General features: G+C 38.2%; 1 protein-coding gene and 1 pseudogene across 1 annotated transcript in view; one reads left to right on the top strand and one right to left on the bottom strand.

Annotated features, from left to right (window-relative positions):
• Positions 1-559, bottom strand: LOC102507021 (annotated as a pseudogene).
• Positions 560-4,599: 4,040 nt separating this feature from the next.
• Positions 4,600-13,255, top strand: part of LOC102510080 (ubiquinol-cytochrome-c reductase complex assembly factor 1) — an 86,339-nt gene continuing 77,683 nt past the window's right edge. The window contains exon 1 of the mRNA XM_006188567.3: positions 4,600-4,772. Within this exon, the coding sequence (XP_006188629.1) occupies positions 4,749-4,772 (24 nt within the window). The 5' untranslated portion in view covers positions 4,600-4,748. The remainder of the gene's footprint in view (positions 4,773-13,255) is intronic.

Genomic DNA, 13,255 nt, shown 5'->3' with positions numbered 1-13,255 from the left:
TTACAATGGAAACTTGGGGGATTTAAAATTAACATCCTTGCCCGTGAGCTTCTTATAAACATCAGAAAATGTTTCAGCCTTGTGTTCCACATTGTTCTGCTGTGCTTTATCCAAATGAACCTTTATGAGCCGGCTGCCATCCAGTTTCACGCGGAATCTCACTTGGGAAAACCAGGTCCTCCACGATCACATAGTGCACTGCTGTCAGAGTGCAGCTCCTGGGATGCTTTTGCTTGTTTTTGGTACGGCTTTTTCAAGTTGGCTTAGGCAGAATTCTCCTCTGAGCAATAAAGACAACGTGCTTCCTGTTGAACTTTTTCTCCAACTTGCGCACTAGCTGGACATGGATTCTCTGGAAAGAATTCAGTTGAGGGACTGTAACAAAGATTACAATAGCTTTCTGACTACCATAGACTTCAATTTCCTTGGCCACGGTTATTTTCAGCTTCTGCAGCTGGGCCTTGAGGTTCATCCCAAGGAGGGCCTGGGAGATGCTGGACTCGAACTCCTCCAGCTTCTCACCATTGGGCTTCATGATCTTCACGCTGGAGTTGAACATGGCCTTGACCTTGCCAATGTAGGCAGAATTGGCTGCCTCGGCTGACACCTGTGAAAAGCCATCTACAAGTTTTTGTGTGGGCATGTGTTTTAATTTCTTTTGAATATACACCTAGGAATGGAATCACTGGGCCATATGGTAACTCTGTTTATCATCTTGAGGAACAGCCAGATTGTTTTCCAAAGCAGCTGTATAATTTTACATTCCCATCAGCAATGTATAAGGAAGGGATCCAGTTTTTCCACATCCTTGCCAGAGTTTTGTATTACATGCCTGCTTGATTATAGCCATCTAGTGGGCATGTGAAGTCGTATCTCATAGTGTGTGTGCGTCCCCCTAATGACTAATGATGTTGATCATCTTTTTATTAGTTTATTGGCCATTTGTATATCTTCTTTAGAAAAATGCCTACTGAAATCCTTTGTGCATTTTTCATTGGGTGTTTATTTTCTTATTATTGAGTTGTATATTCTGGATACAAGTCCCTCATCAGATACGTGATTTGCAAATACTGTCTCCCATTCTGTTATCTTTTCATTTTCTTGATGGTATCTTTTGCAAGATAAAAGTTTACATTTTATGCAGTCTAACTTATCTATTGTTTTCTTTTGTTATTTGTGCTTTTGCTGTTGTATCTAAGAAGGCTTTGCCTAACATAAGGTCAAGAAGACTTAGTGTTTTTTTCTAACAGTTTTATAGCTTAGCTCTCACATTTGGGTCTATGATTCATTTTGAATTAATTTTCCATATGTTGCTTGAAAGGAGTCCAACTTCATTCTTTGGTATTGTGTTTTAAAAAAATTGTGACTATGTATTATACTCCCACAACTGTAATATGGTTGAGGGCAAGGACCAAGTTCTACTTCTCTGTATTTCATGTAATACCAATGAGTAAAACAACTTTTTTTTGCAGAATAAGATTTTGAGAGTGATATGGATGTTTTTATTTCAACTTTAAAGGTAATTATATAGATATGGTACAAATTTCAAACAAGACTAAAGGATAGATAATGAAAAGTATGTCTACCTTCCTTACCTAACCTCCTAGTCACCCCATTCTCTTCTCAGAATCAACAACCATAACCACCATTACCAGTTCCTTGTATATCCTTGTATAACCTCCACTCCAGGGATTTTCACCTCCACCTCACTTCGGCCACTTTCTTCCACAGTCATTCCCTGTACTTTGTCATCACTCAGAATAGTTTTAACCCTAAAACTTTAAATTACAAAAATCTGACCACAATTTCTTATCCTTTAAGCTTTCACTCCATTTTCCTCATTACATTTTCTTTTACTCATTTGCCTCCTCTTCTTTCCTAACAGTCTCTTTCTCTCTTTATATCCTTTACTACAGAGATTTCCTGGTCTGAAACTTGAAACTTTTTCTTGACAATATCATCATCTTTTTCATAATGATGCCATCCATTCCATGACCTGGGAAAACAATCTTTTATTGAATTCAACTAATGACTCTCCTCTGCTAATCCCAGGTGAATAAATGATTTTGAAGAAAAAATCACACAGAAATAGATTGGAGCCATTAAAATTTTTGTTCTTAAGTGTGCAAGAATATTCATGGAAACACTGGTCATAAGAACAACAAAAAAAGGAAATAAACTATCTGCCATCTATATCATATGATAGAACAGATATTAAAAGGACATGAATTGGATCTATTTAGAGCAGCATATGTAGAATTAAAAAAAGGAACTTGAGTAAAAAGAAGGAAGCAGCAAAGTAAAACATAAGTATGTTGTCAATTAAGTGAAAAAGAAAAAGAAAACCCACACCAACCAGAATGATATATTTTCTAAGGGATGATATGTGTGTGTGTATGTGAAAGCTTTAATAAAAGATCTGGAAGGAAATACAATTTTAGAGAGGGTTGGGAATAAAGGTTGGGACTAACGGTAGTGGTAAGAGACTTTAGCTTTATCTGTAACATGCTTATTTTTAGAAAGGAGAGTGTAATCATGTATCACTTTTTAATTTAAAGTTAATGGGGCGAGGGTATAGCTCAGTGGTAGAGTATATGCTTAGCACGCACAAGGTCTTCGGGTCAATCCCCAGCACCTCCATTACAATAAACAAACAAACAAATGAACAAACAAACAAATTTAATTACCTCCCATCTCCAAAAAATAAAAAATTTAAAAAATTAATTAAAATTTATAAATTGGAGAGTTACCAACTTCAACTAGATCCTCCATATTTCACTGGACCCCTTTTCTTTCATTCTGTTAAATTTTAAACTTTCTCCACTCTTCTAAACTGCAATCTCATACCATCTCTGTTCCTCTAAGCAGAAAAACTCTCCCACCTAGTTTACAGAGAAAGTAGAAACCATCAGAAAGGAAACTGAGTATCAATCTTTTCAATCTTTTCTCTTATCTCCAACATCTTATCATCTCTTGTGTGAATTACTTACTTGGTCTTAAATTTGCACTGTTTTTGCATCACATTTGCTTCTTGAATCTGCTTAATAAGAATGTTTCTCTTACCTCTTTTTAATATGTAGTGCCACTTGTCATAATTTACATATAGGAGTACTACACCGCTGTTTTCAATATTGTACAGGTAATTTGCCCACTCGAGTGCAGAAAGCATCTTCATTTCGGCTTATAAAATTCTTCATATGGAAGATGAATGAAAGAAATCTTTAACATTCTGTATAAAAACAAAACTAAATCTATACACTAAAATCAGTGTTAGGAGACCATTAGTCTACTAATTGGTTTTCCATTTTCACATTTCACCCTCTGATGCATCTACATATAGTAGTCAAAGTTAGTTTATTAAACATGAACCAATTATATGTCCTCTGTTTAATATCCTCTAATAGCTTCCTGTTAGAATAAAATCCAGACTTCATCTAGAAGTCCTCACAAAATTTAGCCTCTGCCTATCCCTTTTGATTATCTCTTTAACTTACTTAAGATTAATTTCAGTATCACTCTGGTCTTCTTTCATATTCTTGAAATAAACCCTTGTTCTTTCTCATCTTTTCCTGGAATTTTCCTTTCCTCACTCGCTCTCCAATAGATAGACTAACATGTTCAAAGTCAATTCCCATGGCTAGCTCCTTCTCATCCTTTGGATCTCAACTTACATGTCATCTCCTCAGAGAGGCCTTACCTGGCTACACTGTCTAAAGGGTAGTTTTCCAAGTTATTCTCTAGTTTAGATCTTTGCTTTTTCCTTCATAGCACTTACTACAGTTTTAAACTATTTTATTTTTTTCCATTGGCTTACTAGACTTGTGTGCCCCTCCTCCCTCATCTACAAGCTCCAGGAAGCCAATATCCACACCTGTCTTGTGTACAGCACATAGTGGACATTCAATGGATCTATGTTGACTGAATGAAAAGGAAGGATGTCTTTCAACACCCTGCTCCTCTGTTTCCTAACCCCAGGAACACTGACACCTTCTTTCTTCTACTGCTCTTGGGATATAACGAATGCAAGAGGTCCTCTAGCCAAGCCCATTCTCTCCCACCTCCTGAGGAAACTCCTTGCATCCTTGATTCTTTTCTTCTGTATCTTCATCTTTATAATGTAATTTTGTAACAGTACTCAAATATGTTCCCAGTCACAACCAACCGAACAGAAACCCCTAAAGTTCCTTCTTCAGGTCTCAGGACACCATATGGCCGCAGTCTTCCCCCGACTTTCATAACTCAGCTGTGTCCTGTGTTCCTCCTCCTTCTCAGGCTCTTTTACGGGAGCCCTTAAATGTTGGGATTCTCCCAAGATCCTGTTCTTTTCAACCCGCAGTGAAAAGGGGGGAATCCTCGTGAGGACAGAGTCTGGGAAAGTGGGACTTTGACAAGGCGGCTGAGGCTGGTGAGGTGGGGGTTAGGAAGAGAGCTACGAAAAGCCCGAGGCAGAGGTCAAAGAGGACGGGTGTTTCCGGGAGGACTCGAGCCTCTGTGACGTGTCTGGCGGAGACTAGAGAGAGCAGGTGGCGCGCGCGCGCGCTCCAAACGTCCGGCCGCACGCCAGGCCCCGCCGTCTCGCGCACAGCGCGGGGAAAGCGCGCGGAAAGCGCACCAGTGCGCTCAGCGGCCTCTGTGCGCCTGCGCCGCGTTGCCGGGCGCCCTCAGGAGAAAAGACTATCTAGTGAAGGGGTGGTGGCAGACGGGACTCCGGAAGCCCACCCTTCACCCGGAAATGGTTGTTGAGAAACATGGCGTTGCTGGTGCGAGTCCTTGTGAGTGAAGGAGTAATTTTGTGCCGTTGCCCCCCGGGCCCCGGGGTTGGAGTCGGAGAGGGCGGGACGGGAGCAACTGGACGCAAGTGCAGGAGCGGAGTCTGTGCGGTAGCGAGGCTGCGCGACCGCTTCTCTGAGGGGAAACTGAGGCATCTTCCCACCTTCCCCTGCTTTCGGTTTGCTGGTGGCTTCCCCTCTTTGGAGAAGGGGAGAGAGTGATGTCGGTCCTAAATTTGACAAAGCTTGCTTTTCCTGGGTCGCCACCTGTGACCGCTTCCCCTCGTGGGGAGGGAGGCAGCGCGTGGGGGCACTGATTGGAATTTCAGGAGACTTGGGTTCTGGTTCCTGTTCTGTCTCTAACGCAGAGTGTGACCTTGGGCAAGTCACTTTTGGGCTTAACAGTCCCCATGGGCAAAGCATGGAGGAAAATCAGCAGGTCCTTCGGATTCTGAGGTTCTCTGGGTTTGTCCCATAGATGAGTATATCAATTTGTAACTGCACGGTTGAGTGGAATACTGTTATAGGCTATTGGATTGAGAACTACATGAGAACGGGGGTCATATCTATCATTTTCACTTTGCCTAGCACAGTGAAATAAATATTTACTGAAGGAATGAATGAAATAAGTGAGGAAGAACTGCCCGACTTACTAGCATCCGTATGGGAAGCTGCTGCACTTCTTGTGATTCAGTTCTGATCCTTTTTGCAGACTCTGACCTCTAGGAATTAAAGAGAAAGAAAGTGGCAGCAGAAAAAGTTTAGGAGGATAAAGAGCTTGGTTCCTAAGCATTGGAGGGATGGGAGAGTTAATAATTTTAGAAAGTCTTTCAAAAACTGGGTTAAGGACATTGTTTTTCATACCAGACACCGTCTATTCCTGCCTCTTGCTATCTTTTGAGTTGTGTTAGAAACTTGAGTTTCTAATCTTTTTTTCTGTGGCTTGTAAGAACTGCGGTTTTATTTCTTGTATTCCCTGTCAGCCTTGCAGAGTGCAGTGCCCTCTTGCTGCTCAGTGAAAGTTTGTTTGAAGAGTAGCGCCTATAACCTACAGAGAGTTTCATTTGATGAAGTGATTGTTGATGCCATTGATTCAGATCTGAGGACTACTGGGAAAATGGCAACTAGGATGTCCTAAGTGTTTTTAAGATGGATATTTGGGGGGAAAGATGAGAACTTTATTGGGCTCTAGACCTGAAATGAATACCTTAACTTGTCTTGGAAGTTAGTGGCTGCCCTAGCTATCTTAGTCTTGCCCCTGAGCATATGGATGGTTGCAGGTTTATTTCTTCTTATATGGTAGCATCCATTGAAACCACTTCTCTAACTACCTTCTGTTAGTTAATTTTTTCCTTTTTATTTATCCCTTTCCATTCATCTTTTTAGGTAAAAAGCAAGTTTAGATAAGTCACTTTCACTTTATACCGTATATCGTAATTCTCCGAAGTTTTCTTATATGTTGTAATGTGTGACAAAGCAGCAGAAACTCCCTGTGTACTAGAGAGTGACAGTAAACATGAAAGTAGAAGATATTTATTGATCACCTATTCTGAAGAGGCATTTGATTAGGCACTGTGAGGCATTCACAGATTAGGAAAGCGCACCTGTCTGGGAGTCGAAAGAGCCTTGTTTGAAAGCTTGGCCCCATTGCTTAACTATGAGTGTGGCCTTGAGCAAGTCACTTAACTTCTCTGAGCCTCAGAGTTTCTTAATTGTAAGTTTTATAGGATTGATCAGAGAATCAGTTGGTACAAGTGACATTTTAAACGCTTTTCTTCCCTTCCTTTTTTTCCTCCCCTTCCTTTTAATTCCACAACTTTTTGGAGTGTTTACTACATTCTAAGAACTATCCTGAGGGACTGAGGATGAAAAACATAGACCTTATTCTCATGTTTATAATTTAATAGCAGGGACAGAAAAGAAAACTACTAATATAATTCTCAAAATGCTGTGATAGAAGTCTGAACCAGGTACTGTGGTAGCAGAGTAGAAGAGCCTGAGAACAAGCATCCATCAGGGAGATTTCTGAACTAAGTGGGAGAGTGTTAGATGGGGAATGGGGAAAAGGGCATAGAGGAGAAGCATTAGCTTATGCTACTGTGCTAGACAACCAAGGAATTGTGAGTAAATTTCTTTGTCTGGACTCAAGGGCACTTATGGGGAAGTGCAGGAGAGGAGGCATTGCTTTGCATATCATAGTTAGGAGTTGAGGATTTATCTTGAGGGCAGAGGGGAGCCACTGAAGTATTTCAGCAAACAAAGGGAAGATTTATTTTTAAAGGTTTTTTTTAAAAAAATGAATTTTATTATTATTTTTTAGTGGAGGCACTGTGGGTTGAACCCAGGACCTTCCATATGCTAAGCACACACTTTACCACTGAACTATATCCCTACCCTCCCTTTTTAAAGGTTTTTTGATGCATTTACTCTGCTTTTTCCCCTCATTTAAATTTTTAAAAATAAGTAATAATTGACATACAATAAATCACATTTATTTTATTGTACAATTTGGTGAGTCTTGACACAGGTCTGCACCTGAAAAACCATCATTATAGTAAGTAATTAACGTGTCCGTCACTCCCTACAGTTTCTTTGTGCCCTTTTGTAATTTTTTTTTATTGCTCTCCCCTCCAACCATGACTGATCAGGGGAACATTTTTGTTTCTTCTCTCATTTTTAAATTGAAATTTAAAATTTTTATTTTGAAAGTATAAAAAAGTAGGAAAAAAAAAAGTCAACATAGTACACGCTCATATACTCACTACTAGATTTTTGTTTTTATAGATCCCTGTAGCAATTGTGGATAGATCAGAGAGGGCTGAGATTGGAGTCCCTAAGGCCAGTCAGAAACTACTTAAATAATCCTAGAAAAAGTGATGAAGGCCTGTACTAAGAGGGGAGGGACAAAGTGGTTAAAGAAGGGATGGTTTCAAGAGATATTGAGGAAATAGAGTCTACAGGACTTGGTGAGATTAGATGTTAAGGGTGAGGGAGGGGGAAGAGTCTAACAGTGAATCCAAGGTCGGCCTAGGATGACTGAATTAATAGCAGTGCTCTTCACTGAGAATATCTAGCTGGAGATGTTTGTTTTGCTGCTGGAGATTTGGTGTTCAGGAAAGAGAGATGAAATACAGGTTGTAGTTGAAACAAAATGTTGAGGTTTCCCGAGCAGTAATACTGATATCTGTATTTATAGGGCATTTACCATGTGGTAAGCACTCTTAAATAACTTTATATATGTGAACTTACTTAATCCTTACAACAGCTCTTTGAAAAAATAGGCACTATAATTCCCCCACTTTGCAGATAAGAAACCACAGAGAGAGGTAGTATCCCTGAAACATTCTCATTAGTCTCCCCTTATTTTTCCTCTTCTGTCTTTTTGGCCAGATTTTACCCTTCTCCGGTGATAGGTTTGGGAAGGAGTAAACTAAAACACTGCTATTGCTGAGTAGTTCTGGCAGAGGAAATGGACATCTGAGCAGTGCAGTGGGACTTACTGTTTTATGGGCTGTCCTGGGTATTGGTAATCATTTTTGCTTTTCTTTGATAATAGTGGAAATTGCAGAAAGCCACACTGGACTTTTAAAAAAATTGTAGTAAAATACATATAACATAATTGAGCATTTTAACCAATTTTAAATGTATAGTACTAAATGATACACTAAGGTATTAAATATGTTTACATTGTTATGCTTCCATCACCATTGTCATCCTCAGAACTCTTTTCATCTTGCAAAAAAGAAACTCTATACCAATTAAAAGATAAATCCCCATGCCCCCCTCTAGTCAGCCCTGGGCAATCCATTCTTACTGTCTTTATAATTTTGACTACTCTAGATACCTCATATAAGTAGAATCATACAGTGTTTGTCCTTTTGTGACTGGCTTATTTCACTTAGCATAAAGTCCTCAAGATTCATTCACATTATAGCATGTGTCAGCTTGTCCTTCCTTTTTAATGCTGAATGATATTCTGTTGTATGGAGAGGCCACATTTTGCTTATCCATTCGTCTGTCAATGGATGTTTGGGTTGCTTTCATCTTTTGGCTATTGTGAAATAGTGCTGCCATGAACATGGGTATACAAATATTTGTTCTAGTCCCTGTTGACACTGTTTTTGATTATGTGATCAGAAGTAGAGTTATTGGATCATATGGTAATTCTGTGTTTAGTTATTTGAGCAGTTGCCATTCTGTTTTCCACAGTAGCTGCACCATTTTACATTTCTACCAGCAAAGCACAAGGGTTTCAATTTCTCCACATCTTTACCAATACTTGTTTTCTGTCCTTCGCCCCATAGTGGCCATCCTGTTGGGTATTAGGTGATATCTCACCATAGTTTTGATTTGTATTTCTCTCATGATCTGTGATCCTGAGCACATGTCATATGCTTATTAGACATTATATATATCTTTGGAGAAATGTCTATTCAAGTTCTTTGCCCAGTTTTTAATCAAGTTGGTTTTTTTCTTGTTACTTAATTGTAAGAGTTATATATATATTTTGTAGTCAGTCCCTAATCAGATAAATGATTTGAAAATATTTTCTCCCATTCCATGGGTTGCTTTTTCACTTTGTTGATCATATTCATTGACGCATAAAAGTTTTTAATTCTGATGAAGTCCAACTTAACTATTTTCTACTGCTTCTGTTTTTGGTGTTATAGCTAAGAAACCATTGCTAAATCTAAGATCATGAAACATTTCCCTTATGTTTTCTTCTAAGAGTTTCATTGTTTTAGGTCTTACATTTAAGTCCTTGATCCATTTTGAGTTAAATATGATATATTTTTTTTATATGATACAAGGTTTTACTGTATTTTTTGTTATTTCTTAGTGTTTGCCTTAGGAATTACAGTTTATACCTTCATTTATAAAAATGTGATTTGAATTAATACCAGTGTGATTTCAATAATATATAAAAACCTTGATCCTATACTGCTTATTACTTCCCTCCTCCTTTGTGCATTATTGTCATTCAAATAACATCTGTATACATTGTATGCCCTTTCATAAGGTTTATGCAGTTTTCTTTTACATTAAAAATAAAAATCAAAAATAATTACAAGCAAAACGTTTATACTGTATTTTTAACTTATCCATATAGTTACCTTTACCAGTGCACTTTATTTCTTGATGTGGATTTGAGTCTCTGTACTATCAAAGGTCTTGTTTCAGCCTGAAGTTCCCCCTTTAGTATTTGTTGTAGGACAGGTCTGCTGTTGACATATTTTCTCAGTTTTTATTTATCTAGGAAGTCTTAATGTTTCCTTCACATTTGAATGATAGTTCTGCTTGTTTGACAGTCTTTTTTTTCCCTTCCTCCCTAGCATTTTGAATATTTCATCCCACTGTCTTCTGGCCACTATGGTTTCTGAGGAGAAGTACAGCTGTTAATGTTACTGAGGATCTCTTGTACATGATGAGTCCCTTCTCGTACTGCTTTCAAGATTATTTGTCTTTCAACAGCTTGATTATGATATTTTTATTTTTGGTTCTCTCTGAATTTATCCTACTTAGAGTTGGTTGAGCTTCTTGGATTTATAGATTAATTTTTTTTTTTTATCAAATTTGGGATGTTTTCTTTTTTAAAATATTTGTTTTGTTTTGTTTTTTGTTTTGGTTTTTTGTTCTGGTGGGGGGAGGTATTTAGGTTTATTCACTGATTTTATTCTTAGAGGAGGTACTGGGGATTGAACCCAGGACCTCATGTATGCTAAGCATGTACTCTACCACTTGAGCTATACCCTCCCCCCAGATTTGGGATGTTTTCTGCCAGTATTTCTTCACATATTTTTTCTGTTCCTTTATTTCCCTCCTCTCCATCTGAGACTCCCATTGTATATAAGTTGGTACATTTGCTGGTGTTCTGCAGGTCTTGAGGGCTGTGTTAAATTTTCTTCATTTTTTTTTTTTTCTTTTTGTTCCTCAGGCTGGATAATCTCAGTTCACCTATCTTCAAGGTTGCTGATTCTTTTGCTCAAATCTGGTGTTAAACTTCTCTGGTGAAATGTTCCATTTTATTTATTGTTCTTTTCAACTCCAGAATTTCTGTTTGTTTTTTTGTATAATTTCTCTTTTTATTGATATTCTCTCTTTGCTGAGATACCTTTCTCATACTTTGCTATAGTTCTTTAGATATGGTTTCCTTTAGATCTTGAAATTTTAAAATAGCGGGTTCAAAGTCTTTGTCTAGTTTGGCTGTTGTCTGGGCTTCCTCTGGGACAGTTTATATTGATTTTTAAAAAAATATTTTATTATTGTATTATTTAATTATTTTATTTTGGCGGGGGGGGGGAGGTAATTAGGTTTATTTGAATATTTTTTAGAGGAGGTATTGGGGATTGAACCATGAGTGCTAAGCATGTGCTCTACCACTTGAGCTATATCCTGCCCCCAGTTTATATTGGTTTTTCCCCCGTGTATGGACCATACTTTTTTTTTTTTTTTTAACATATTTAAAAATTTTTTTGAAAACTGAACATTTTAAGTAATACATTGTGGCAACTCTGGAAATCAAGACTTTCTTTTCCAGTTTGTTGTTGCTTTTTTCTGTTTAGTGACTTTTCTGAATTAATTCCATAAAGTCTGTATTTTTTGTTGTGTGCTCTCTGCCCAGTTAGCTTAGTGGTCAGCTAATGGTTAGATGGAAATTTCTTTAAATGCCTGAAACCAGTGAGTCTCCTAGTTTTTGTTGAGGGGCTCTGTGTGCATCTTGGGCACATCTTCAACATTCCGCCAGTCATTTGACAGTTCTGCCTTAACCTTCACTTCCTGCTTGTGCAGAGCCTCCAGGTCAACCAGAGATGAGAGCTTAGGCAATCTCAGATCTTTCCTGTTCTGGGCATATGCACAGACCTGTGCCTATGCATGGTCTTCACATTCCCAGGAGTATGTCAGAGCTTTTCAAAGCCCCTATGAATATCTCATTTCCCTGCTTTTCCTTTTAAACTTTTTTGTTAACCTATTGTTTCCCCCAAGTGTTACATAATGCCTCAGGCAGCCATGAAGTTAAACAATTGCCTCTATTTGTTTTCAACCAATGCTTCTGGGGAAAACGGTTTTCATTCTGGGTGAGTTCCAAGACAGATGGAGTCTTCCAAGAGACTGCTAGACAGATCAAACAATGCCAAACCTTTGTGAATAAGATTTGAGGAGCTTCAACCCCACTCAGGAGTCAACTTTTCTCCAGAGAAGACTAGTTCCTTTTAGTAAGTATTACTATTTAGAAACCAAGTTTGGATGCTACATGTGGTCATTGCAACTGAGGTGTCATTGCCTCCAGGCCCTATCAATTCAGGGGTAGGAAATATATGTGTGTGTATACATATACATACAAACATCAATTTCTTTGTGTATATCTCTGTTAGAAACTCATACCAGTTACTCGAAATCCAATCCAGTAGCACAGGGTTTATTCTATCCTTTAACCTTTTCATATCTGTTAACTCCTTTCTCTGAATGAAACTTGACCCTTCATCCTTAATATAGTTACTGATTTGTCCAAATCCTTCCTGTATGTAATCAGTCTTTTGAAAGCTCCTATTGGACACCTCTAATAAAGTAGGAGGAGGCAGAATGTTCAGTAGTTATTGAGGGAAAGCTCGAACATTCTCTGCTTCTTCTATCTGTGTAAGTGTCGTTTTGTAGCAGGCCATATTGTAACTTGTAGGAGAGTTTGCTACAATAGTATTTGTCCTTTCGACTACAGAATTGAGTTAGTATTGATGGCGTTCAGAATACAGGTACCACTGGAGAATTACAGAGTAGAAGATTTGGTGACTGTTGTCGATTTTCATTATTCACAGATTTCTGTATTTGTGAATTCATATACTTACTAAAATTCATTTGTAATCCCCAAATCAACTCATGGTGCTTTTGCAGTCATTTTTGGATGTGCGCAGAGGAGTGAAAAATTTGAACTACAACATGCATATTCCTGACCGAGGTGATACTCTAACTTCTTGTTTCAGCTCTTATGCTGTAAACAAGTATCCTTCTCATGGTCTGTTTAGTGCCATGTATTTTGCATTTTTGTGTTTTTGTTGGTGATTTTCCTGTTTAAAATGGATCCTAAGTGTAGTACTAAAGTGCTGTCTAGTGTTGCTAAGTGCATGAAGGCTGTGATGTTTCTTATGGAGAAAATTTGTGTATTAGATAAGTTTTGTTCAGGATGAGTTAGTGCTATTGGCTATGAGTTCAATGTTAATGAATCAGTAACATATATTAAATAAGGTGTCTTTAAACAGAAACACATAAAAACAATGTCAGCTATTGATTGGTCGATGAAAATGTTGTGACCAGAAGCTTGCAGGAACCTAACCCTGTATTTTCCCTAGGAGCAATAGTTCAGTATTTGCTGACTCAGTGCTTGTGGTCACTTTATAAAATACAACTAGGAGGAATAATAGAATCCACTACCTGTAAAGCCTTTTCCAGCTCATGAGTGAGCCAAGGAAAATACTATATATCTTAAAAGCCAT

Source organism: Camelus ferus, chromosome 19 (genome assembly GCF_009834535.1).
Source record: "Camelus ferus isolate YT-003-E chromosome 19, BCGSAC_Cfer_1.0, whole genome shotgun sequence".
Classification (NCBI taxonomy): domain Eukaryota; kingdom Metazoa; phylum Chordata; class Mammalia; order Artiodactyla; family Camelidae; genus Camelus; species Camelus ferus.
This window is presented reverse-complemented; position numbering and strand designations above follow the sequence as displayed.